The following is a 27,595-nucleotide window of genomic DNA, read 5'->3' as shown; positions in this document are numbered from 1 at the left end:
ACACACATCACTGTGTATTACAGTTCCCTACTTTCAATTTTTACTTTGGGAGCCCCATTACACTGTGAGCTTCCTAAAGAGCAAGCACTGCATATTCTGTAGCATCATGTATTTTGTGTCATTTGTAGAGGGCTTGGGAGTTTTCAATAAATAGTTGCAAAAATAGTAATTTAAAGAAAAGTGGCGTGTGTACTCATTTACTCCCATACCTGGCACTTGTGTTAATGGAGCATCAGGAGCAAACCAGCCGTTGGAGGTCTCTGGAGGGACAGCTCCATCCCGCTTTAGAGGTAGAAGCTCACCTACAATTCGGACTCTGGCTTGGGGCGGAGCAGGGCGGGGTTGCGGGGGAGGTCCCCCTCGTCTCAGCTCCTCCTCTACTCAATTCCAATTGATTGAAGAGGATTGGTTCCTTCTTGAGGGGGGCGGAGCTGGATTGGGTTGCGGACGGCTGGCGTAGACGGAGCTGGGCCGAGGGGACCCGAGTGGGGCCGAGGAGACCCGAAAGGAATCGAGGCCGGCGGCGCGGCGGTCCAGAGCCGAGGCTGCTGGGCGAGCCCCACCAGGTGGCCAGGCGGAGCCAAGGATGCTGGCCTCTGCCGGGCAGCCCCGCCCGGGCCCCGGGCCGCCTCCGGCCTCGCCCTTCCCGCTGCTGCTGCTGGCGGTGCTGAGCGGCCCGGTGTCCGGCCGCGTCCCTCGCTCGGTGCCCAGGACATCGCTTCCCATCTCCGGTAAGGCACGAGCATCGCCGCCCTCAGCCCTTCGCGCCGCGCCCAGGCCCCGCTCACATGTCCCTCCTGCACCTGCTCTCTTCACCTGGGCGACAATACCTCTGGGTCCTCAGTTTAGTGCCTGATGTCCGGCGCTGCCCACGCCGCGGGTGAGACCCCCCACGCGGTGCTGCTTGGACACCACCCGGGCTTCGCGCCTGAGCGCCCACGACACGCCCAGGCTGCTCCCATCGCCCCTTATTCCCGGAACCGCGGGAGAGTTCAGTTCCTTCACGATGTGGACGCAGACACTGGAGTCCGGGAAGGGCAGGGGATTCCTTTGGGAATCCCTTCTCTAGATTTCCTCTTTCGTTTCCCTGTACCCTCGCACACACAGCTGTGCCTGTCAAGCCGCTTTGACACCCATTCTCCTCCAACCTCCATCCAGATCCCCCCTTCTCAGCGTTTTATCTTCTCAAAATCGCTTCTATACCCCACCCCCATTCAGCCTCTTGCCTGGCTCACAGACCTAACCTTCCTACCCGGTTCCTGAGCCCCTTCACATCTCTAGACCCCAGCTCCCATCCTCACCGTTATCAGATACCTCCCCCTCCCACACACACCAGTCCTCTGCACTTCTTTGATGTTCTCTACTTCTTCTGTCTATTGCTTACGTTCAATGTTGGTAAACCGTGTAATGAATTGTTCTAAAGTTCTGCTTAGTGATTTTTAATCCTCACAAGAAAAAAAGGGAACATGGTTCTTTGGAAAGATGGAAGAAGGCAGGATATGCCTAAACGTTGCAAGCAGTCATTGGGGGTGATTCACATTTAGAGACTGCTGAGGTGGACATGAGTGTGGCCATGGATCTTGTTTTCTTATGAGTGGGTATTAAGTGCTAGTACCATGGGCAGACAGAACAGTGAAGGCAGGGGCTCAACCTGTTGGTAAAAAACAAGCAAAACAAAAGCCCAAACCCACAACTGAATCCTCACAGATGACAGTAAGTTTAGAAGGTAAACTCGGGCCATAGACAAGGAGAGACTATGCATTCAGAAGGCAAAGTTGTGGTAAGAGGTTGGTGTTTCAGTTTGTGCTGCAGTGACAGCCACAAGCTGAGCTGATATTGCCAGCCCAAGTTAATGTCCAGGAATCCAGAAAGTTCTAGATGGCAGTAACTGAGGCAGAGCTGGGGTTCTAGAGGGAGGTTGGGTGATTCCAGGGTTGATTCCCCCTGTGGAATATAGCAAGGAGATTAATATAGTGGGATGAGATGGCAGGGCCCAGAGCAGCATGCCTAGGAATGACTGGCAGGTGGCCATTGTGCCATCTCAGGAGTACTTGAGCAGAGTGAAACAGGGAGAAACAGAGCTGTATTGGTGCAAGGGTAGGGTCCCCAGAGCCAGAAGTTGAGCTCAGAAGGTAAGCTTATGCTAATTTATTTGTTATAATCTTTAAACAGATATGAACTTAATTTTTTTTATTCTTGGGGATCAAGGGAGACATAGAGTCAGAGAGAGAGTGAGAAAACATCTGCTGGGTCACTCAAATGCTGCAAATGGTCATTGAATTAAATGTGGAGCTGGGAACCCAATCCAGGTCTTCCCCATGTCTGTTCCCATGGGTGACGGGAACTGAATTACTGAACTGTCATCAGTGCCCCCTAGGCCTGTGTTAGGCAGCTGGATTTGGGAGCCATAGCTGGACATAGAAGCAAAGTACTCCGGTGTGAAGGGCAGGTGTCTTACCTGACATCTTTAACTGCTAGACCCAAGCCCACCTGCATATGATATTTGAATGCTGGTAGGAGGTTTAGATTTTTCTATAATTTTTTTCTAAACAGAACAATGTCCTAAGGAAGAAGAAAAGGGACCATTTATGAAACATGTAGTGTGTTCCAGGTGCTTCTATGTTTATTTATTTATTTAATTCTCCAACAAGCCTGGATGATGGTGTTTACACATGAGGAAGGTGGGGCTCAGGGAGAGCAAATAACTTCCTGAAGATGATTCAGCTGTAAGTGGAGCAGCTACATTGAAGTCCACCTTGGTCCGTTCCAGAACCCACACTTTTTCTCAGTATACTGTTTAACTCTTTGCAAGGAATCAGGCAAGAAGAAGGTCCAGGGGTATAGACAAGAGAGAGGATAGATTCATCATATGTTGGTGACAAGTGTGAAACATTTTCTTTCTAAGTAAAAAGAAGTTACTACAAAGTAGTGTCCAGAAAAAAAAGCAAGTTTAGGAAAGTACTTGTATCTTTTTAAAGTAATCATATTGCTAGAGCAGAAACTACAGGGTTGATGTTTATGCTATTATTTCAACAAAATATGCTTTTTTATAGAAAAATATGTTTGACTAGATTATGGGTTAAGTATTCTGACCTCATCAGTTGCCTATGTTTGGGGAAGTATAGGTAGTTGGCTTGTCAAGGCTCTGATTTTCCCACTGATGGTTGCCAAATAAATGATAATTGGAAGAAAACAGAAATCATTCCCTTTGATTTTGCTCTTGCGGATTTGACCAAGGTCATGTGGTGGCTGATCTCTCTCTCCTCTCCCTCTCTCCTGCTCCCAGAGGCTGACTCTTATCTCACTCGGTTCGCTGTCCCTCAGACATACAATTATTCCGCTCTCCTTGTGGATCCTGCTTCCCACACGCTTTATGTTGGTGCCAGGGATGCCATCTTTGCCATATCCCTGCCCTTCTCCGAAGAGAAGCCACGCAAGGTGAGAGATGAGAAGGGGGGAGGATTCCAGACTCCATGGGATGTAATTAGATGTGTGTTGTGGACTTTGTGGGTCATAATAAACACAGGGATTGTGCCAGGAGAAGGAGAGTGAGGGGATATGTTCAGGGGGAGGTTGTCTATCTCATTGGCCCCGCTGAGCATGAGGGGAGTCATGGTGACAATGGAGGCTATGAGAAAGGCTTCAGGAGACAGTGGGCAGAGGACCATTAACATCGCAATGCTCTCAGGAGATAGCTTTGAAGCTTTTTTCGCCGTCCATGAGTAAGCAATATACTGTGGATTGTGACCCAGTACATAGTATGTACTGAAAGAAACATTTCTTGAAATAATCTGATATGTCCTATTCATTAAAAACATTGTTGGTCATGATTTCACAATAAATCGGGTTGCTCCTTAGTGGATGTGGACCTCCAGTTAAAAATTCAATGCTCTTCGGATCTCTGAAGTTCTCGGAGGAATGGGGATAGTGGAGCTGTCCTGTCTCCTTTGACCTTGTGGGAGTTTGGGAAGAGGGCGATTCAGAGAAATGATTGCTCTTCCTTTCTCAGATTGACTGGACTGTTCCTGAAGCTCACAGGCAGAGTTGCAGGAAGAAAGGCAAGAAAGAGGTAAGTGTAAATCCCACCTAGCCCTGCGGTGTTGGTTCAGACCTGATGAAGTGTCAGTCCCCTCTGGTGCTCCCAACCCTGATGGTCCATGCAGAGACTAACACAATGCTGTCATCCATCATCCCTCAGCCTAGGATCCCAGAGCTGCATCTAACTGTTCTAACACTACCTTATCCGTACCCCTCCTTGCTGCTTCTGATTTTTCTCTAACCATCTCTGACCCCCAGGGCGAATGTCACAATTTTGTCCAGATTCTCGCCATTGCCAATGCTTCTCACCTCCTCACTTGTGGCACCTTCGCCTTTGATCCGAAGTGCGGGGTTATTGTGAGTGACAGGGGTGGGAGGAGAGGGAGCCTGCACCAGTGTAAGTTACTTGGGGGTGGCAAGTGGGTGGATGGGAAGGGTTTTCTGTGAGTGACCATTTCGGGGAGGATGGTTAAGGCAAACTGTTATGCATGATGAGCACTGGGGTGGAGCCCTGTCTGCCACAGAGGGCGGGAATGGAGGGAGGGAGAAGAAGGTTGTCTGTAGAGGGTAAGACACACAAAGTTTTAAGAAGGAATGTAAGGGATGGTAAAGGAAGTTGAAGATGCTGGTTGGGCTGAGGAGAGAACAAGTCCGGGAGAGATTTAAGTAATCAGTAACCCAAGTTTCCCTTACTTTATGTCCAGGCAGCTTGGATCCACTTCTTTTTCTTTCCTTTCCTTTCCTTTCCTTTTCTTTTCTTTTCTTTTCTTTTCTTTTCTTTTCTTTTCTTTTCTTTTCTTTTCTTTTCTTTTCTTTTCTTTTCTTTTCTTTCCTTTCCTTTCCTTTCCTTTCCTTTCCTTTTCTTTTCTTTTCTTCTCTTTTTAAGCAAGACTTATTTGAAAGAGTGACAAGGAGAGAACGAGAAAGAGAGAGAGAGAGAGCATGAAAGCAAGTAGTGGGAGATCTGTCTTCCATCTGCTGGTTCTCTGTGCAAATGACTGCAACAGCCAGAAGCCAGGAACTCCATGTAGGTGGCAGGGACCAAAGTACTCAGGCCATCTTCTGCTGCTTTATCAGGTGCAATAGGGAACTGGATTGGAAGTGGAGCAGCCAAGATTCAAACTGACCCTTGAATATGGGATGCTGGCATCGTTAAAAGTGGCTTAAACCTATAACAACACAACTCAGGCTCATGGGTGCATTTCTTAATCAGTGAAGCTCATGCCTGTTGCTTCTTCCCATAGTTTTTGACCCTCTATCACCATCCTTCTCATCCTCCACTGCCAGCTTCATTCTGTGTGGGCTAAGACTCTTTGTTCTGACAGCCTCTGATGTCACTGTCCACTAATGACACTTGCTGGTCTCCTGCAAGGATCTTGCCTTCAGGATGGGTACACTGTCAACCAAGATTCCTTCCAGATCCTATTCATTCACTGCTCCTGTAGCACTAGGCTTCACCATCTTCAAACCCAAACAGGCTTGGGGTATGTGTACACCTGATCACATTTAGGTTAGCTATGCTGAGTAGTTCCCTGGAATTGGTGACTGATTCTGAACTTTCAGCTTTTCCCATTCATCATCCAGACTGGTCCACTGTAGAACATGTTTGTGAAGCACTAGGGTGCATCAAAGGCCTTACATATCCTTTTTATTTCCGTTTCTGTTCCTTAGGGCAGTATCTTTCTTTCTTGATTCTGACCCTTTACTGTAAACCTTGACTCTTCTCAAGTCTGTGGTAACCCTTGTCTCCTATCAGGTTCTATGTTATAGGCTACTCTTGTATCTCCAGTTTAGAATGTTATGTTTATGTAACTACATGTGCTGGATGGTACCAGTAAGGTCCTTTGGGCTACTCTTGAGTTCTTTCCAAAATATAGATTATAGACTCCTTTTTCCTGGGAAGACTTCCCAGCTCAGAATGGTATTGAAAATCTCTATCTCATTGATATCTCTCAAGTCTAGCTTCCTTATAGCTTTCACAAACCTCACAAGGTAATAGTAGTACTGCCTTTGCTGTATTCGTTCTTTTCCAGGCTTGGAGAGCCCATGGGGATGAATTTTAGAGCCATGGCTTATAGTGAGAGCCATTACTTCAAGTTAATCTTCTAGGGCCATCTTTTCTTCCTGGCTTTCTGTAATGGAACCCTAACAGATAAGATTTCCATATATATGGACACCTGTCAGGATCCGTGTGACTTGGACTACATCTATTCTTGATGGATATCAGCAGTGAAAAGTGAAGTTAGGGATTTGTGTCTTGTCCTCCCACAAATTCAGCCCTTTCTCTGAGTACTCCTCTGTAGTAGACTCATAAATAAGGCACCGTTCTTTGATCAAGGCATGTTAGTTGGGGAACATAAGGAGCAAACCAAAAGAAATCAGCTCTCTTAACTCCTCATGCACATGCTGTGCATCCTCTGTATACTTTTAGAAGGTGCCTTTACCTGCTGCATGGCAACCCCAGGCTTTTTTTTTTTTTTGTTAACTACTAAAATTTTTTTTAACTACTAAAAGTTCTTAATACTGAACTTTTAATGTCTTTGGCTGATGAGTTTGAGACTATGTAACAATTATTCAAGAATTTTGACCTGGCTTCACAAACTTGTTGGCTGAGAAATGAAGGTTCTTACGGAAAAGGAAGGTCCAATATTGGGTCTGTCAGCTGCAACTTCATTTTATGGGGGAACTCAGCAATTAATAGAAGAAAGTGCTAAACTTCAAATGATGACAATAACAACCATTCAATTGAATATCTACTCTGTTCCAGGATTGTTAGTTGATATTTTGTATTCATGATGAAGTTTTATTCTCATTACCCCATCATGACATTTGGGTATTATTTATTTCCATTTCATAAGTAAGGAAACCAAAGTTCAGAGAAATTAGATATGATATCTAACATTATATAGTTAGCAGAATCAGAGCCAAAATTTAAACTGAGGTTTATTTGGTTTTGCTCTTCTACCCTGTCTCACCCAGCCTGTAGCATAGAAGACTTTACCTGGCTTTAATTTTTTTGTAACATTTGATGCCTTTCATTTAACAAGGGCCATCTTTCTTTTACTCACCTGGGATAAATCCTTAATGTACTCCGGATCCTTGTTGGCTAAGGCTGAAAGAACAGTTCCAGGCTCATAGCTCAGTGAGTGAGGGTCGTTTATTCAGCTCTGGCTTTCAGCTTGTGGGACTTGCTGTCACCACAACTGACTGAGAGACTGTGTTAACAACAGTGAAGAATCTCAGCATTCACACAGGCGATACAGTAGAGAAGTCTGGCTCCTTTCAGATCCCGGTTAGTGGTTGCTTTAACCACACAAAATCATAACCTATGTAGCCTTCTTAAAGCTTAAAAACCTGGATGACATGATGATGCCATCATAGGAAATGGGAAGAGGACTAGTTTCAACATGTTGAGTGTTAACAGGCTGTTGGTGTTCTCTGTGAGGAAGCCCAGTAGTCAAGTGAAAACAAGGGCGAGAGTTTGAAAGACACTGGACTTGGAGAGTTTGGAAGATGATTTTCCTAGAAAGTCTGACTGGAAATGAGAATGAATGAGATCTTTGAAGCATATGTGAGAAGGACTAAGGCTAGATCCTTAGGATACATGTGTAGAAACTGTAAAGAAAATCAAGAAATAAAAGGAGAGTAAAATGTCAGGATAGTCAAATAATAGAATATTCCAAGGAAGGGAGTGAGTCAGAAGTGTCAAATGGTGCATAAAACCTAGGAAGATTTTTTTTTTTAATCTTTGGTGAAGTGTAAGGGAGTATTTTTAAGCTTAGAGATGGGAGACCACAGTATGTGATTTGAATAGGACAAAGACAGTTTTGTGAAGTAGTAGAACATATTTATGTTGAGCTAAAGAGTTTTTATTCCACTAGTGAGGCAGTCTTTCATGCTCTTGCTAAAAACATGTTATCAAGACAGTGATACTTTGGAAGATCAATCTTGGGTAGACCTGTAGAATAATTTGGGGTGGGGCTAAAGAATAAGGAAAAAAGAGATTACTGTCGTAGTTGAAGCGAGAAGGGAGAAAGCAGCAGCAGGTATGAGACACATCTTAGAAGTGCCTGAACCTCTTGTATTTGATCTCTCACCAAGCAGGCATCTCCCTGTTCAGGTGAGGTTACCCTCCCCACCCCCTCACAGGTGCTGAGCTTGTCTTCCATTCTACTAGACTCTTTTGGTCTCCTCTGGGGCTTCCTTAGATCATATCTACTCTTAGCAGGCCTTCTTCAAAATCTTCTCATAAAATAAAACCTGCTTGCTATGTGTGGCAAAGAGATGAGCAATCAAATGGACAAGTAGTGTACTTTATTCAGGGGGTGTCTGTGTTGCTTCCCAGCCATCATCAAAGTAATCAGGCACCAGCAACACCCCAGGCCCATCCTAATTTTTGAGTTTTTGACTTTCAGGTGGCATGCCTGCCGTTTCTGTGCCGTAGCTTTGATTCAGAATCAGCTACTGCCAATTTCCCTTGCAATTACTCCCCAATCGAAACCATTCTTAATTTTCATTTGTAGATGTTATCTTTAAGATTCCTTAGCGCTGGACACTAGACTAAGGTAGCTGCTGGTTAATCCTGGTGGAACTCTTATACCTTTTGCCTGCCAACCAGGTCAGGCCGTGTGGAGTAATTGGGTGGAGGGAGGAACTTAGCTACCAAATCCTCAAATACTGGCCTGAGTTTCTGAGCATTCTTCATTGATTGTAGGTTCCCTTCCCCCATGGGGTGTCTGAGTTGGGCTGCCTTTTATTCTTGGGGTGCCAGCAGGGGAAGAATGGCCTTTGTTTCTCTAACCCTTTGGGCTACAGATAGTCCTCTGTTAACCTGTGCATTTTTTTTTTTTTTTACCCTTCCTGAGGCCCGAGCCTTTAGGATATTTGCCTTCTTCGTTGATCTCTCCTGTCCTGTACACATTCACTAGACAGTTGCAAACTCATATTTCAGCACTATTTTAGAGGAAAGGCCCGGCTGCAGTGTCTTGATGTATTCTAAGGCCATCCCAGGAGTTCTTTCACAGGGCATGTGGATGATGAGTGCTAGATGAATTGAGGGGAGAGGAATGAACTACTAAAAAAGGGATAGCAGAGATGGGAAAAGCAAGAATGAGGTAGGGGAAGCAGGGATAGCTAACTGGGAATATGTAATTTTCACCATGAACCTTCCCCATGACCCCTAAACCAATTGCCCCCTTCTGGTCTGTAGGATGTGTCCAGTTTCCAGCAGGTTGAAAGACTTGAGAGTGGCCGGGGGAAATGTCCTTTTGAGCCAGCTCAGCGGTCAGCAGCTGTAATGGCTGGTGAGTGAGGCGAGACAAGAATCTGTGACATCTTGCTCTAATTGCCCTCTTCCCCACTCTAAATGCTGTTAGAGTTTCTGTCTCCTTTCTTTCCTCAGAGTGTTTATTATTGCCACATATCTTTTTAGCCTTTCGTGTTCTTGCTGGAGTGCCTGTGATTACCTGCTTTTCCCTATAGACTATTACTTTCCCAGGATTCTTCCTAGAGAATGTGTCCTCTCTACCTCCAGTGTGTTTCCTCTGTTAACCCCATTTTCTTTTCTCATTGTGTCTATTTTTTGCTTGTAAGAATCTACTACAATGCATATTGTAATACTGTTGGAAAAATATTAAAAAAAATATTAAGAAATTTTTCTTAAACAACTCTATCTAAGACAATTTTGATCTACCCTGGCCAATATAGTAGCTGCTAATTGGCAGCCACTAGCTATTGTGCCTGTTAAGATTTTGAAATATGATGCATAACTGATAGAAGAAACTAGATCCAACTTAATGCAAATAGCCCCATGTGTCTCGTAGCTATCATATTAGTGCAGGTCTGCACTATTTCTACTTAAAAAATATTTTAGGATATTTTCTTCCATCCTTTTTAATGTGTATACACACCCACATGCAAAGTAACTGTTTTTTGTTTGGAAGAATCAGTAATTACTTAAGTAAATTCTTGCTGTCACTTCTTTTGAGGAAACTGTTAACACTTGCTCAGATGTGGATGGTTCTTTTACACGTTATGCCAAACCTCTTCTGGGTAGTGACTGGCTGACTCTTTAGCAGCCACAGAGTAAATTGTTTTCATGCCACAAAGCCTGGATTTTAGGTCAGATCACACTGCATGCACCCTGCAAATTCAGCAAAAAAAAAAAAAAAAAAAAAAAAAAAAAATTAGCTGTTTTTCTCATGATAAGTGCAAAATAAGCAGATAAATGGACATTTTATGAGAGTGTGTTTGTTGTAAAGCTTTCAAATATCATGCTACATGGGCATAATTTTGAATTTTGTCAGGTAACTATATGATAGGCTATGCTCCACAAGCTAAAAGTTCTTTGTAAAGAGAATTTTTAAGGACATGTTACCTATTCTATAACCATACCATCAGTTAATTAAACAATTCCAAATCATTTATATAAATATATCTAGTTTACTTCAGAGTTTCTGCTATTACCAATATTGCTATAATGAACTTTTTTGTGTATAAATTTTGTCCTTATTTTAGAAAGTCTTAAGACTTCTAGAAATGGATTACTGCCTTGAAAGCTGTGAACGTTTCATGACTCATTATAGGTTGCTAATTGAGCTTTTAGAGAACTCAATTTACACCCTAAGCCTGCAGTTGGTGTTTTTTTCTCTTACAGAAATTTTACAAGACTGCATTTTTGTCATTTAAACATTTTTTGTTAATTTGATACTAAAAATGGCGCCTTGTTTTAATAATAATTTCTTTGGCCACACTAAGGTGGTTGAATATTTTTCATGTTTTAGTACATATTTTTATTTTTTCTATGGCAAATCTTCTGCTCACATTCTTGGGCCTGTTGATGGGTTAAAACTCTAACCTGCATATGCTTTCCTTTGTGATTATATTTTCTTAAGCTTGGTACTTCATTTACAAAACAGAAAAAAATTTTTTCTTTGGAATTTTTTTCCCAACTATTTAACTCTTGGAAGTCTTGGGTGTTTATTTTGATGATGAATTGGGATAGGGTCTGAATTATATTTTCATATCTAGCTTATCAGTTGACTTCATTCATCACACTGCCTTTTCTTTCTTTACAACATTTTCTGCCAACTATATAATACATTTAAAAAATATTTATTCATTTTACTTGAAAGAGTTTACAGGAAGGGGGGGGGAGAGAAAGAGAGAGAAAAAGAGAGAGAGAGATATCTTTCATTTGCTGGTTCACTTTACAAATGATCACAATTGCCAGAGCTGGGCTGATCCAAAGGAACCTTTTCCAGGTCTCCCTGATGAGTGCATGGGTCCTAGGACTTGGGCATTCCTTTGCTGATTTTTCCTGGTTATTAGCAGGGAGTTGGATCAGAGGTGAAGCAGCTGGGACTTGAACTGATGCCCTTATGGGATGCAGGCAGGAGGATTACTGTGCCTCTGGCCCCATGAGTTTTTTAGTTAATACTTTTTGATGGTATTTTATATAAAATGAGATTGAGATTTAAGATCTAACATTGAAAATATTTTATACATGATTTTATCTTTTAAGAAAAGTCTTAAAAACAATATAGATTCCATTCCTCTTTAGTCATACAGGTAATGACTTACCTTTATGTGAAAAATATTAAATAGTATAGATATTTTTGAAACTGGGCATTAAGTATGCTGAATAAATTCTGTTTGTCATGCTTATCATTATCTACTATCAAAACTGATGAGACCTTGCTTATACTCATCCATGTTTGGATAAAACAGGTCACTAGTTTGTTTTACTTGTTTATCAATATATTTGGCAAAATTCTGAGTTAGGTATTGAAATAATTAAGAAAGATTTCTGAGTTTTAGTGACTGTGACTGTCCTTTGAATCTACAATCTTGTTTATCAACAAAATTGACTTCTCAATTGTGGAGTCAGCTATGATTAGAGAAATACTTCTTTTCAAGCAAGGGTAATTTTGTGAGTAATTTCTCTTTGTTTAGCCAGTGAATTTGAATTAGGATGTCATACAGGAATACAAATTTTGTAAGTAAGATTATTAGAATGAAAAGTGGAAAGAATATTTTCAAAATCATTTCAAATCTTCCCTTTCTCCCCTATTAAAATTCACGGGTAAGCCTTTTAGCTGGTAATTAATAAAGGTGATTAAAAATCATTTTCTAATAGTTGAAAATTACTAACTTCAGTTAACTTGGAACCTGTGTGCCTGTAGCTGCGTCAGACCAAAATCACACTGACTTGTCAGTAGCGTGTGTTTCCTCTGGTTCCCATGTCGCAGTTCTCTTGATCTGACCTACATGCCACGTCCACTCAGGGCTTTCAGGACTGATCCCTTTTCCTTGCTGCACCTGTTTTGCAGACAGCAGTTTAGAACCTAGTGTCAATGTTATGTAAGAAGCAGAACCAAAATTCCCAGTTAGGATCTATGAAAATGTCCTTAAAGGTGATGAAAGTGTTTTGAAATTTTAAAAAGAGCTTTCAGTAGTGAAAATATTACAAGAATATAATTGCAGGGACTTTAAAAATATTGAATGATAAAAATTACAATGTGCATTGTAGAGCATTGAGAAAAAGGAATGTATAAAGAAGAAAGTGAAAACTCTATTTGTATGTCTCTCTTCATCAAGTAATTGCTGTTTTTGTTTGGGAGTGTTTTGAATATTTTCTTCTACTGTGCCTGTCTATATGTTTTATGTATTTATAATTGAAATTATTGTGCATATTTCATTTAGTTCTTTATACTGATCATTTTCTCATAAAATTGTTTAATTATTCAAAACATGGTTTCTAATAATTATATTCTTTATATTACTATGGTTGTACTATACTTTAATGATTTCCATATAGTTATACATTCAAAATTTAGAATATTTCTTTCAAAATAATGCCATAGTAGAAATCTTTTCATTTCTGCATTTTCCTCAATTCTTTATATGATTCTTATTTATTGTATGTGAATATATACAAAAATGGAATTTCTAAGTCAAAAGCTAAAAAGGGTGGTGTTGATGGAGGCAAACTGCTTTGCAGGGAGTCCACAAGCAGTAACAGTGGAGCCTGTTTTCATTGTGTCCTTGTCATTCCTACGTAATAAAGCTAACATGCAGTGACCTTCTCCAAAGCCAAGTTGAGATGTGTGTTGATAAACATACCATTAAGGAGACTGAACACTTTTGTATTTGTATATTGGTACTTTTGGGAAAAGCTTTAGAAATCTTGTTCTCAAGTATGTTTGCTTGAACTGCACCTGAGTAAAAGTTAATAAAATGATCTTAATGTCTTTTTTCACCATTTAAATTCAGAAAAATAAGATCATGTTGACAGTAATATTCATATTATTCTAAAAACAGCGCTGGTTTCTTCCCAGGCTCTCTGGTGGATTATTTTCTGCTCGTTCTTTAATGCTGAGGTCCATAGACTTCACCCAGGGGCTCTTAGGCTGTGTTGCTGTGACAGCCAGCCCTGACGCTTTTGTTCCACTTGCATTCTGATGTTTCTCAAATCTGAATTGGCCTCCAAGTATTATTGCCGCTGCATTCAGCTGCTTTCTAGACATCTCCATCTGGATGTCCTGCAAGAATCCCAAACTGTATCACCTTCACTTCACTTTCTCCACCCTGTGTTCATTTCACTCAGTGTGTGGAGCGATTGCTTACCCAAGTACCACAGCAGAGACAGCGTTAGGCATCTTTGGTCCTCCCATCACTTCCTCTATTATGGCTTTTTCTAAGAGGAGTAAAAGATTTTGCTCTTTCCTGTGCTTTTAGCAGCTGCCTTTGGTCTTGTTACTTCTTGTGGTTAATGCGCCTGCCAAGAAGCACAGCAAATGTTCCAGGCGCACTAAACACTGCTAGCATTTTGGGGCCAAGCCCATCTCTTAAATCTATGTGCCACGTGCCCCATGACTAGCATTCACACAGAAGACAGAGAAATCCGATAGGGTTAACAGAGGGAAAGGCAAGCACCACATCTCAAGCTGTTGAATTATGTCCCAATAATAAATTGTCTTTTAAAAAAAGGTTTATTGGGTCCGGCACCGTAGCCTAGTGGTTAAAGTCCTCGCCTTCTATGCACCAGGATCCCATATGGGCGCTGGTTCTAGTCCTGGCTACTCCACTTCCCATCCAGCTCCCTGCTTGTGTCCTGGGAAAGCAGTCGAAGACAGCCCAAAACCTTGGGACCGTGCACCCGCATGGGAGACCTGGAGGAAGTTCCTGGCGCCTGGCTCTGGATCGGCATAGCATCGGCCATTGGGCTCACTTGGGGAGTGACTCATCGGACAGAAGATCTTCCTCTCTGTCTCACCTCCTCTCTGTATATCTGACTTTGTAATAAAAAGAAATAAATCTGAAAAAAAATAGATTTATTTGTTTTTATTGGAAAGTCAGATATTCAAAGGAGGAGAGACAAAGAAGAAGATCTTTCATCTGTTGGTTCACTTCCCAAGTGACCACAATGGCCGGAGCTGTGCCAATCCAAAGCCAGGAGTCCGGAGACTCTTACGGGTCTCCACGAGAGTGTAGGATCTCAAGGTTTTGGACCATCCTCGACTGCCTTCCCAGGCCACAAGCAGGAAGCTGGATGGGAAGTGGGGCTGCTGGGGTATGAACCTGTGTCCATATGGGATCCCGGCGCATGCAAGGTGAGAACTTTACTACACCAGGATCAACAGGTGTACATTTTAATATTTACTAACTCGATCAATTCAACCATCATTTGCCAAACCATTGCACATTCTGTACTTTATTGTATGAACAGTGTGACAATATTTAGAGTTGAGAGTGACCTGGAGAATCTAGGTTATATAATTATTCTGTGTCTTCCCGGCCATACAACCACATTTTAGAGAAACAGAAAAAGAGAGAGAGAGAGAGAGAGAGAGAGAGAGAGAGAGAAAGTCCCTTGATACTCCCAGGACACCTGAAGCTCTAGTACTTTCCCCTAAAGTGCCTGACTCCTCATGCTGTCACTTTGTGTCATCAACCCCCTCTGCCACTCTGCCTTCAATGACTGCTGTCTAGCATTGCTAGGTTCCAGTGTTGTTGCCTCCCTCACTGATCCCTTCGAAAGTTTGTGAACTTTTACATCTGCCCAGCACTGGGTTCTAACATGTCCTGCTGCTCTCAAGGCGCCCATGACACAACTTCTACCAGGTGTCAAGTCTTAGCGAAAAATTCCAATCTGATTCTGGCTTCTGTATCAACTTTCCCCCCTTTTGAAGGACAAAGGATTGGCTCATTGGTTATTCCATATGCTGCCAGACTGTTGACTGATCCTTGGGCTTTCTCTCCTGAAATTTCTTGGAAGGGAATGAGATGTCACTTTACAACAACCTCTCTTCCCTTGTCCTAGTCAGGTAGTAAATCAAGCACATGGACAATGGAGGTTTCCTAAGAAGCTGACTTTAAGTGTGTTAAATGCTACTCATGGGGCCAGCCTCCAGTTAGGCTTCTGTGTTGCTTATCTTAGTTGACTTTTAGTGCTACTCTGCAAGGAAGGTGACATTATCCCCACTCTATAGGAACTTGAAGTGTAGGAAGCTTACTTTGTTCAAGATTATAGTCAGGGTTTAAAACCCACATCTTCCTGGCTCTAGAATGATTGGGTCTTTTTCTCAAATGATGGTCTCCCATCCACTCTGCCCAGGGGCTTCTACCTCTCCACTGCTGCCCTGAGAGGCCTGCTGGCCTTTTCTTCTGCACAAAGTGTGTTGTCAGTGCTGGCTGTCTTCCCAGTGCCTGTGACTGGCAGCTTCTTTGGGACATCTGGATATAGGGCAACTGATCTTTCTCCAGGAGGCCTCTCTCCCCTGCTTATCCTCATATACATGAGCCCCCTGCTCCGGCTGTTTTTGGTACACTGGTTGCTGGAAGCCAACCTCTTAGGCACTCCTAGTCTCTGCAGTTAGAGCCTTTCCATGGCCCTTGTAGCTCCTCCCATTAAAGGCCTGTGCTCCCCAGGGCTCCCTTCTCACATTAGTTTCCCCCTCTCCTCCATGTTCATGTGGTGACTTAGGCATGTGTGTGTTGATGTCCAGATTGCTGACGCTGGCCTTTCCCTTTAAGTGTCTTCAGCATCTCTGAGCAGTGTCCCACAAGAACTTCAATCTAAGCCTAGCTCACTTCTCCAAGTTCCTCCTTAATGGGCTTTCTGTTCTCATTTCCTGGCTTGGCTCATGATATGAACTACTATCATCAATCTTCTCAGTTAGAAACCTTAAGAGACATTCTTTTATTTTATCCTCTCACATTCGATTGATTTTCAAATCGTGGTAATGGACTCTGCCTCAGAAATATCTCCCAGTTCCAGCACTCATTTTCTCTGCCCTTGCCTTGGTTCAGGCCTTGCACTCTTGGCCTGCACTGGGTGGATGACCTTTAAATTAGAGTTATCTTCTGAGAAACACAAAATTGAATACCTCCGCAGACTTGCCCACATTCCTAGCATGGCAGAATGCCCTCTCAAAAGCAGGTATCTGGAGCTGTGTGCCCAGCTCCATCTCTGCTCTCCTTGCACCCTGGGCAGCCCTCCCTTCTATCCAGAGCTTCAGGTGCCAGGTCCCCTGTGCCTGAACATGGCTGCCCTCTTCATCTCTTGCTTGTTTTCCTCCCTGAAGTCTTCCTGTTTGGAGAATCTCTCATTTTTCAAACCCAGCTTGGGTGTTGCCTCAGAGATGCTTTCCCCCCAGTAGAAGTGACTTGGTCCTTTCCTATGCACCTCCATCCCATCTATTAGCATCCAGGCCTCCAGTGTCTGATCACAGCCTTGTCTTCCTGATTCCAGTGGCAGTTTTTGGGAGGCAGGGATGTGCTTAACCTCCCCCCCGCCCCAGCATGGTGCTGTGTGTATAGTAGGTGGTCAAAGCATGTTCCTATCTCCCCAGAGTGGCTGTGATACTCAAGTCTCCTAGAATGTGTTTCTGACCTTCTACTGCTCCATTCTGTTTGCTTCCTACTTATGTCTAAACTCTTGGCAGTGTCACTCAGCGTGGCTCGGGTTCCTTCACATTTAGCCCACAGCATGCCAACTCCAATTCCTACTGCGCCATAGAACCCTTGCCTCCCCTCTGTACCAGAAGGAAGGACCCAATTTCTCCTGGCTTTTCTGCAGTCTGTGAAACCATTTGTTCTTAAATCACCTGCAACAGAATAATTCCAGTTGCTTGTTTGCTATCTTCCTTCTCTACCAAAAGAGAGTTGCTAAGTCCCGGGCATAATGCTAACCTTGTGGCCAGACCAATGCACACTCACTAAGGTTCCTAAAGACCCTAGTTCATGCAGATGTTTATCGCAGTGGAAGGCTTCAGTAAGGGAGGGAGATGCTGCAAAGCCCTGTGCGAGAGCCACTGTACAATTAGTGAATGTCAGGGACCTTGAAATCACAAGTAACCCCAGACCCAAGAGCCTGATTTCCAGGAGACAGGCCTTTCTTCTGCCATATAAGTGGGGATATTCAGGCACTGTATTTCCCTTGATCCTGCCTGGATCAGTTTTTGTAGGGTGGTCGTTGTGAGGAGGCTGCTGTGGTGGGTTTGGCAGCACCTGGCCCTGAGCGCGTACCCCCCTCCCTAAGAGTTGCTGCTCCCTGGACCCCTCTATTCTGCCTGTGATCACTTGCCTTCATTTTACGTCTCTGACAGCCCACCTTCTTCCTGTCACCCTGCAGGGGGCGTCCTCTATGCCGCCACTGTGAAAAACTACTTGGGGACTGAGCCGATTATCTCCCGGGCGGTGGGGCGCTCTGAGGACTGGATTCGCACAGAGACCTTGCCGTCCTGGCTGAACGGTGGGGACGGGGGAAGAGACCCTCTGGGGGAACAGATGGGGTGGAGGCTGGGTGGCCCCACGCCATGCCTGGGGATCTGAGGTCAAGAATCTCCCCAGCCCCAGCCTTTGTTGCAGCCATGGCTCTGAGCCCAGCCGAGAGGGGGGATGAAGATGGAGACGACGAAATCTACTTCTTCTTTACGGAGACATCTCGAGCGTTTGACTCCTACGAGCGCATTAGGGTGCCACGGGTGGCCCGTGTGTGTGCGGTGAGAACCTCTCCACTTCCTTGTTATTTGTCTGTCCTTTCCTGCTGTCTGTCCCCTTGTTCTGTTATCTCTTGCTCCAGGCTGCTATCTCTGCATCTTCCCTCTGTCTTCTTTTTTTCTGTTCCTTAACTTCTGGGAGTTTGAGGAGGGGGGATTGCGAGCTCTGGTGTCTGACTCTCCCTCTCCTTTACACCCGTTTGCCTTTGTCTCGTGGTGACCAAAGGGATTGGTCGAGCAGAGAGGTTAATGGCAGAAGCTGTTGATAGATAGACCTGGGTTCCAGTCCCTGCCACTCCCTCTGTGAGCCCAGGAAGTTCTTTAGTGTCATAGAAACTCAGGTGTAAAGCAAGGGTAACAGTGATGGCTGTGTGTGTGGGTAGTTGTGAGGGGTAGCTGCTCTGAAATCCCACATTGTACTGTACTTTATGAATGTACAGTTGATTCAGTCACTGTCATTGTTACTGTGGCCACATGCATTCCTGGATCCCAGTATCTCTCTGTTCCTTTGTGTGTGTCTCTGTCTCCTGATCTGACTGTCTGCCCTGACATCAAGGAAGTGGCCTATTTTAATCTCCATACTCCTGTGCAATGTTGGGTTTCTAAAAAGAACTCCCCTTGTTTTGTCACCTCAGGGGGACCTCGGGGGTCGTAAGACCCTCCAGCAGAGGTGGACGACATTTCTGAAAGCTGACCTGCTGTGTCCGGGACCTGAGCATGGTCGAGCCTCTGATGTCCTTCAGGACATGGTTGTGCTTCGACCTGAACCTGGAGCGGGGACCCCTATCTTTTATGGCATCTTTTCTTCACAGTGGTGAGGGATCTTGGCGGGGAAGAGGGTGGCAGGGCAGGATATCCGTGGGGTTGGCACAGCCTCATGCTGTCTCCTTCAGGTTGGGCTCTTCCCGCCTCGTTTGTGTGGCTCCCTGTGTATTTTTGGTGGGTCACCTCATTTGACAAGGGATGAGCTACTGTCCCCCAGCTCCTTCCAACTCTTTCAGGGAGGGGGCTGCCATCTCTGCTGTTTGTGCCTTCCTACCACAAGACATTCGGACAGTATTCAGCGGTCCCTTCAGAGAGCTGAAACATGACTGCAACAGAGGACTACCTGTCATGGACAATGATGTGCCTCAGCCTAGACCTGGAGAGGTGAGGGGGCCAAGGAAGGCTTTCAGCCGAGACTTGAATTAAAGACCTACCATAAAGACAAGAACCCCTGCTGAGTTTTACTGACACTTCCGGTTCCCTGGGGTAGTTTGTCACCCAGTCCTGTGCTTCCTCTAGTGCATCACCAACAACATGAAGCTCCAGCAGTTTGGTTCGTCTCTCTCGCTGCCTGACCGTGTGCTCACCTTCATCCGGGACCACCCACTCATGGACAAGCCAGTGAATCCAGCTGACAGCCACCCCCTTCTGGTCACTACCGAAACAGTCTATCTCAGAGTCGTGGCCCATAGGGTAGCCAGCCTCTCAGGGAAGGAGTATGATGTGCTGTACTTGGGGACAGGTATATTTAATAGTTGAACAAGTTTACCTGTCCAGTGCATGCACACTTTTCTCACAGGGAGGGATTCATAATATGTTCAGGCAGCCCTGTCATTGTTCTCACCCCTTACCTACCTTCTAGAGGATGGACACCTGCACCGAACAGTGCGCATTGGAGCCCAGCTCAGCGTCCTTGAGGATCTGGCTTTATTCCCAGAGCCTCAGCCAGTTGAGAACATGAAATTGTATCATGTGAGTTGTAGATCTGGGTTTCTTCTGGGGTTAAAGCTGAGTCTAGAACCAATTTGTGACCTAAAGAGCCCGGTAAAGTGTTTTAACCTTTCCCACTCCCTTTCTGTAGGGCTGGCTCTTGGTTGGTTCCCGTACAGAGGTGACCCAAGTGAACACCACCAACTGTGGCCGTCTCCAGAGCTGCTCAGAATGCATCCTGGCCCAAGACCCTGTGTGTGCCTGGAGCCTCCGGCTGGATGCATGTGTGGCTCATGCTGGGGAACACCAAGGGTGAGTGTAGCCACACTAGTCTCTTGTCTGTTGCCCTAGAACTCTGCTCCATCCCTCTGTCTATATCTACTTCTCTTTTGGTAATGCTACCTTTTCTCTCTGTGTTTTCTGTATGTTAGCAACTACATTGCTTGTGTGTCCATCTGTCAGTCCTTAGCAGTATATCTTTCCAATTGGTGTTGCCTCATAATGTCCTTGCCTCTTAGCTGGACCTGTCCCAACTATGGGACTGACTTCATGTTGCCTTCTCTAGGGGACACTACTTCTCTAGGGGACACTACAGGAGCTGGCAGACGCATTTCACAATTGTCCAGTCCCTCCTGCCTGGGACTATTCTTTCCTCTTGTTTCTGTCACTCTACAGTCTACTATTTCCCATCCTGACTTATTTTCCCATCCAACTTCTGAATGCTCTGTTCCTTAGGGTCTAGTCCTAGACCACTCTGTTTTAAAAGATTTATTTTATTTGAAAGGCAGAGTTAGAGAGAGAGAGAGAGAAAAGAGAAGAGACAGAGAGAGATATTTTCCATCTGCTAGTTCACTCCCCAAATGGCTGCAATGGCTGAAGTCAGGAGTCTGGAGTTTCTTCTTGGTTCCTCATGTGGGTACAGTGGCCCAAGCATTTTAGGTCATTTTATGCTGCTATCCCTGGTCTATTAACAGAGAGCTGGTTAGAAGAGGAGCAACTGGAACAGGAACTGGCACCCTTATGGGATGCTGGCATTGCAGGTAGCAGCTTTACCAACTATACCACAATGAACTGATTCTGGCTCCAAAAGCTGTCTTTTCCTAGCCCTCTCTCCCTTTCATATTTGTTGCTATCACTCTCATCTAAGCCATCACGGCTTCTTTTTTCTTTTCTTTCTTTTTGTCTTTTAAAGATTTTTAAATGATGTTTACATAGTTGAGAAGGATGCATAGCCATGTGGACCACTGATTAGGGTGGGAGCAGTTGAGGATTAGGGGATGAGTCCCTTGTTTTCATTTTTTTTTTCTTCTTTCTGTATCTGGGGGAAGGGGTGGGAGTAGAGAAGAAGCTGCACCCTCCATCCTAACTGCATTAGTACCCAGGGGTGGGGAGTGGCTAACTGATGTCATCCCAAGTCCCCAATGTGGGGCATGCTCTGAGGGTTCTGCTCAGGTGGTGTCAGCAGTTCTGAAATGCTGTTGATTTCATTGCTCCAAGGATGAGGAAATACTTCCAAGATCCATCATAGTCCATCTCAGAGTCTCCATTTGCCCAGATACTTGCTGTCAACACTTGGCTGGGAGAGTTGTCCAATTTGTTCTGCCCTCCATCCTCTGCTGTTATATTAGATGTCTCGTTAGGCCCCAGTGGACTGCCATACCCCCATGTGCATCTGGGCGTGCTATCCACTGCACCATCTTAGTGACTGAGGAGGTCCAGGTCTGACTTATGCACTCCATGGTCAGACCACAGATCCTGCATTTCTCCCTGTGGTTGGAGTTCTGAATCCAGTTCAGTTTGTGGTGAGATGGTCCCCATAGCAACCTTGTCTAAGGTGATACCAGACCTGACTCTTATATGTGCTAGCTGGTGTGGGGTCCTGTTTAGTCCATCACCCACAGCCTGTGTACACACTGGTGGTGGCAGTTGCTGGGTCAGTTCTGTCTGTAGCCCCATCTCTTACACAAATCAGTGGGTGCTGTGACCTAGCCCAATCCTGTCCACCACACACTCGGGCATCACATACACCAGTGGAAACTGCAGCCCAGTTGGGGCAATGCCCAATACTCCCCACCAGGCCTGCCCCCAGCCCTTGTTCTTACACATGCTGGTATATGCAGCAGACTGGGCCAGTCTGTCCTGCATCCCATTCAGCTTTTGAACACACCAGTGGATGTCGCAGCCTAGCTCAGCCCAACTGACTGTACCACCAGCCTACACTTATGCTGACGGGTGCTACCACCTATCTAGCCAGGGCAACTCTCAGCCCTGTTTCTCATACTCAGCTGTAGCAGTTGCAACCCATCAGTGAGGTACCCATAGTTTCCCTAATAGGCTCACTCCCAGCCCCAAATCTTGCACTTTCCAGGTTGTTCTGCAGTCTAGCTTGACAAGACTTGTCTACATTCCTAGCGCTTGCCAGCTGATGCTATGGCAAGGCCCAACTAGCCTGTGCTTACTCTGGCTCATACATGCATTAGTGGATACATTCAGTTAGCCCAGCCTGGCTCTCTAAACCAGCTCATATGCAGGCCAACAGGTGTTGTAGCCCTGCCTAGCCTGGTCTACCCCCATCCCAGTCTCATGATCACAAGCAGGAACAGTGGCTCATCAGGGATACCTCCTGCAGCCTCCCTATCTGGCTTGATGCCCCACCTTGTCCCCCTGCTCCCAGCCCACCCCAGGTCTTATGAATGCTAGTGGGTGCTGCAGCCCAGTCTGGCATGGCCTGTGCTACCTCGGCATTCACCGACAAGTGCTGTATCCTAGCCCAACCTGGCCCACCTCCAGTTCCAGCTCTTGTGATGGGTGCTATAGCCTAGCTCTGCCCAGTCTGCCCCCGTCCCTGGCTTTCATGCAGATTGATAGGTTGATACCCTAGCCCAGCATGGCCCTCACTCCATCCTAGATCCCGCTTGCCAGTATGCTAAGGTTTGGCCTGGTCCTCCCTTGCCCCCAAACCAAGCCACACACTTGCTAACGAGTGGAGCTGGCTTTCCCAGCCTGACCACCACCAAGGCCTGAATCACATGCTCACCAGTGGGAGCTATAACCCATCAGAATATTTTCCCAAGTTCCCCCACCAGGCCCACTCCCAGACCCAGATCTCATGTGTATCAGTGGGTGCTAGGCTCTTACCCAGCATAGTTTGTCCCCTTCTCCCTTTCTCTGCTCCTCCCCAAATGGCCCTCCCCTCTGGCTGAAATCAAGCACCTGGGGAAATGCCCAGGTGGGCTCTGCTAGCCAGGGTGTGAGCTCCAGGTTTCCGCACACTCCCATCAGCACCATTTCTATCTCCTAGATCCCCTGCAAACCTGCATTCCAAGGCCCCTATGAACCTGGCCATGCTGGTGGCAGAAGCAGCCAGCTGGCTGTGTCAACAGTGGAAGCAACCTAGTCATCACTTCTTCTTAGCTGGACTACTCTAACAGCCGTCTGTTTGGGATCCTTTTGTTTCATCCATTTTTCGTTTAGCAGTTAGCTTGAGTGTGTCATATTGAAGCAAATCCCTGACACAACGCAGAAGGGCTCCTTTAAAAAACATAGCCATACTTGTATTAATCAGTAAAATAGCAAAACTTAATTTCTTGTCTTATATACAGCCAGTGTTCTAGTTTCTGTGATTGCATAGGCTTAAAAAAGTAAGTCAACAAAGTCAGGATCCACATAATATCTATCATTGTAGATGGTTGATATGTTTCTTAGAACCTTTAGTTAAGACCCTCTCAAGGAAGTATTTTTAAATTTTTGAAAATTTATTTCTTTGAGAGGGAGGGTAGGAAGAATTGAGAGAAGGAGAGGGAGGGGAAGAAAGAGGGAGAGAGAGATTGAGCTTGATTTCTATCCACTGATTTACTTCCCAGAGGTCTGCAATGAGCAAGGTTAGACCAGGGAGCTAAAGCTACGATCTAGGAATACAATCCAGGTCTCTCAGATGGGTGGCAGAAACGCAATCCTGTGAGTCTTCGTTACTGCCTATCACGGTCTGTATTGGCAGGAAGCTGGAGTCAGGAGCCAAAGCCAGACTTTCAACCCAGGCACTCCGATATGAGATGCAGGCACCTTAGTCACTGGCTGAGTGCCCGAACCCTTAATGACATATTTGTGATCAATTGTTTCAAAAGTGACTTTTTAAAACATTGGCCTTGGTATTTCCTATTTTGAAGCCAAGTTAATTTACAGTAAGTTATTTATATTACAGAATCCAAAGTATATACAAAATTTTAATAGATTTCAGAGCTCCCAAGTTTACAGCTTCTTTAGAAATAAGCACCTATATTTGGAAATAAGACAGATTAGTTCACATATGGAACAGAGTCAAAATGTTTAAAAATCACTAACATGATCAGAGTGCTCATAAGATTTAAATTTGCTTTTCTGATAGTCATTTGGATTCTAAATGTAAAATCTTATGCTATCTCTTGATTGGACTTGACTTTTTACTAGTTGGAAGTATAAAGTAAGATTTGGATATCAGCCTTGAGCAGCTTTGCATTTTTGGCTAAGGACTTTGACTTGGTCATTTAGTTCCTTTTAGGGGAATTTTTAAACATCTAAGTTGCAATTAGCATCTTTCTTTGTTTTAATATCCATTAACAAGAATGCACTGGTCTTAGGTAGGTTATGTGTTAGAGCTTCAGAAGTTTAGGCACATGAGAGGGTGGAGTCCATAGGACAGAGTCTGGAGGTATGTGTGTGTGTCCTGAATTGGTATGTTTGTGTGTTCTATCTCCCGCACATCAGTTCACACAAAGGAGAAAAACAGCACAGACTATGAGGTTCCCAAGGCTAAGGTGCTCTATGGGTTCTTCTCACATTCCTGACTCTCAGATGAACTAATCAGCCTTTTTATGCAGACACTTCTGTCTGTTTGTACCAATCTAGGAGCTCATTTCAGGCAGCTCAGCTCATATTGCAGGAGTTCATTATACAGAGTCTGTCTTTGAAGCTTTCATGTGTCGAGCTCTTGTACCCGGCCTTCATGGGCAGACTTTTGTGGGTTTGGTTTTACTGGCCTTGCCTCCTCTGGGAGTGGTGCCAGAGCGTTCTGAGGTAAGCATCGCATCTGGCTAGTCTCCATCACACACAGCCGGCCCAATGCCTGGGAGTACCAGCACTGGGCTGTTTAAGAGAAATGCTCCTTGGCAGAGATGAGAGGCTTTTATGAAATAAAAGTCTTTTCATTGATCCTCTCAGAAAACTGATTGCCTTCTATAGAGAAGTTTATGCTTTCTCTTAAATAACAACTCTAGTTTTAATATTTTTCTCCTAGAGAAATTTTGTGGCCATGGACAACCAGGCACATTTCTTGGACTATATCCATGTTTCTTTTTCTTCTTTTTTTTTTTTTTGGTAAGATTTATGTATTTTTATTGGAAAGGCAGATTTACATAGAGAAGGAGGGACAGACAGAAAGATCTTCTGTCCACTCATTCACTTCCCAAGTGGTTGCAGGAGCCAGAGTGGAGCTGGTTCTAAGTCAGGAACCAGGAGGTGCTTCCTGGTCTCTTGTATGGGTGGAGAGCCCTCCACTGGTTTCCCAGGCCACAAGCAGGGAGCTGGATGGGAGGTGGAACAGCTGGAACCTGGACTGGCTCCCATATGGGATCCTGGCATGTTCAAGGTGAGGATTTAACTATTGAACCATTGCGTTGGGCCGTGTGTGTGTGTGTGTTTTAATTAATTAATTAATTACTTGCTTTTTAAATTGAAAGGCAGAGTTACAGAGAGAGAAGGAGGGACAGAGAGGGAATCTTCCATCTACTGGTTTGCTCCTCAAATGCCCATAACAGCCAAAATTGGGCTGGGAGCTAGGAGTTTCTTCTGGGTCTCCCATGTGAGTGCAAAGACTCAAGGACTCTGCTGCTTTCCCAGGCCACAAGCAGGGAGCTGGATTGAAAGTGGAGCAGCTGGGACCCACAGGGGATGCTAGCCCCATAGCCAGAAAAACCATGGTGCTTAAACCATCATGTTTATTTAAAGAACACTCACTGAGTGTGTTTCCACCAGACCTAGTGCAAATTGAGTCTTCTATGATCTGTGTAGAACTTGATTTGACCAGTGTTGCGAGGAAAAGTCAGTGATGAGGCAAATGCTGACTGTTCATGCCTGGAGCAATGCATAAGATAATGGGAGTTAGAACAAATGCATGGATATTCAGTGAATTCACACTGAGAAAGGGAGAAGGGAATGTAGACACTTGATTTACCAAGTATTCTTTTTTTACAGGCTGGTCCAAGACATGGAGTCAGCAGATGTAGCTTCATTGTGTCCCAAAGAACCAGGAGGTCTGTATGGCTTATAGAGTTGTGGGTGGAGTGGGTGGGAAGAGCTGGAAAGTTGTTCATTTTAGACTCATTTGAAAACTTGAGTCCTCAAGGATATGGCAGCCAATGATCCAGGCCATACCTTAATGATCCTTTTTAAAACTGTTTCGGTATCCCCTTCTTGTGTCTAATAACTATGTATTTCTCTCTATCACCAGTGCCTCCCTAACCTTACCACCTTTTGTACCTTGGCTATCTTTCTACAGAACACCCAGTAGTGTTTGAAGTTCCTGTGGCTACAGCTGCACATGTGATCCTGCCATGTTCCCCCAGCTCAGCATGGGCTTCCTGTGTGTGGCACCAGCCCAGTGGAGTGACTGCATTCGCACCCAGGGGGGATGGGCTAGAGGTGGTGGTGACCCCTGGAGCCATGGGCGCTTATGCCTGTGAGTGTCAGGAGGGCGGGGCAGCTCGTGTAGTAGCAGCTTACAGCTTGGTATGGGGCAACCAGCAGGGCCTTCCAAGCCAAGCCCATACAGTGGGAGCTGGACTGGCTGGCTTCATCCTGGGAGTTCTTGCAGCATCCCTGACTCTTCTCCTGATTGGTCGGCGTCAGCAGCGACGGCGACAGAGAGAACTTCTGGCTAGAGACAAGGTCGGCTTGGATTTAGGGGCTCCAACATCTGGGACCACGAGTTATAGCCAAGACCCTCCTTCTCCTTCTCCTGAAGATGAACGGCTGCCCTTGGCCCTGGCCAAAAGGGGTAGTGGCTTTGGTGGCTTCCCTCCACCTTTCCTGCTTGACCCTTGCCCAAGCCCAGCCCACATTCGGCTAACGGGGGCTCCTCTAGCCACATGTGATGAGACATCTATCTAGAGTTGGGCAGATGATACTCACTGGCGCAGAGCAATCACCGAGGTGTCAACATCGTGGTCTCAGCTTCTTTCAGTCTGAGTGATCACTTTGACTTCAGTGTCTACCCTTTCCAGACCTGGATAGCCTTGGATACAGGCTTTGCCTAGTTCTTGATTCTCCTAGGGGATTAGAACTGCTTTCTCTGCAGGGAATCAGACCCTCTCTCCTCACCTCTGAGCCCCTGTGATCCTTCAGCCCTGGTCTCTATCTTGGGCCCATTAGTCTTGGGGATGGGGCACAGGACTTAGCTATGACTTCACTTTCTGGCTGGCCCTGGCCAGAAGGAAGAGCCATGGCAGGGTTGGGACTGATGTACACTGCATCCTTGGAGTGCTTCTGCTGATCCTTCTAGTTTCTCTGATTCTCCATGGGGAGTGCATGATCCCCTGTTACCACATGGAAACTCTGCCCTGAGATCTCCTCCATCCCGGCTCCCGTTCTTCCATGAAAGAGGGAGTATAAATACATAGGTGTTCACAGGATCCCTGATCACGTGTGCACGATTGGGCCGATGCTGAGGTGTATTCATTGGGGCTGTCAAGGGGAGAGTTTGGAATGAGAGTTTTAGCCACAGAACTTACAGGAAATGGTTTTCCTGTCTCAAAGGAAATGAAACACTGCCCCTCTCCTTGCTGCCCTACAACATTCCCTGAATTTGAGCAAGAAAAATCCAAAAG

The 27,595-nt window shown here is 45.2% G+C and overlaps 1 protein-coding gene across 3 annotated transcripts; it reads left to right on the top strand.

The window, feature by feature from the left end:
• Positions 1-542: 542 nt before the first annotated feature.
• On the top strand, positions 543-27,395 carry SEMA4F (ssemaphorin 4F). Of its 3 annotated transcripts, XM_040994105.1 has the most exons (14): positions 543-731; positions 3,287-3,438; positions 4,010-4,069; positions 4,297-4,395; positions 9,248-9,341; positions 17,675-17,794; positions 17,893-18,044; positions 18,677-18,855; positions 19,043-19,190; positions 19,326-19,548; positions 19,669-19,778; positions 19,888-20,048; positions 25,965-26,023; positions 26,269-27,395. In XM_040994105.1, exons 1-14 carry the CDS (start codon positions 587-589, stop codon positions 26,877-26,879), a joined length of 2,313 nt encoding a protein of 770 aa, XP_040850039.1. In that variant the 5' UTR covers positions 543-586; the 3' UTR covers positions 26,880-27,395. The 3 variants fall into 3 exon arrangements, with proteins under 3 accessions (XP_040850039.1, XP_040850040.1, XP_040850041.1); XM_040994106.1 differs by lacking the exon at positions 4,297-4,395 and having other exon boundaries at positions 575-731; positions 26,269-26,879; XM_040994107.1 differs by lacking the exons at positions 4,297-4,395; positions 9,248-9,341; positions 17,675-17,794; positions 17,893-18,044 and having other exon boundaries at positions 587-731; positions 26,269-26,879.
• The last annotated feature ends 200 nt before the right edge of the window (positions 27,396-27,595 follow it).

The sequence above is a fragment of the Ochotona curzoniae genome, unplaced genomic scaffold, assembly GCF_017591425.1.
Source record: "Ochotona curzoniae isolate NIBS_2020 unplaced genomic scaffold, NIBS_Ocur_1.0 contig_883, whole genome shotgun sequence".
Taxonomy (NCBI): Eukaryota; Metazoa; Chordata; class Mammalia; order Lagomorpha; family Ochotonidae; genus Ochotona; species Ochotona curzoniae.
Note: the sequence above shows the minus strand (reverse complement) of the source record. Positions and strands in the feature narration are given on the sequence as shown.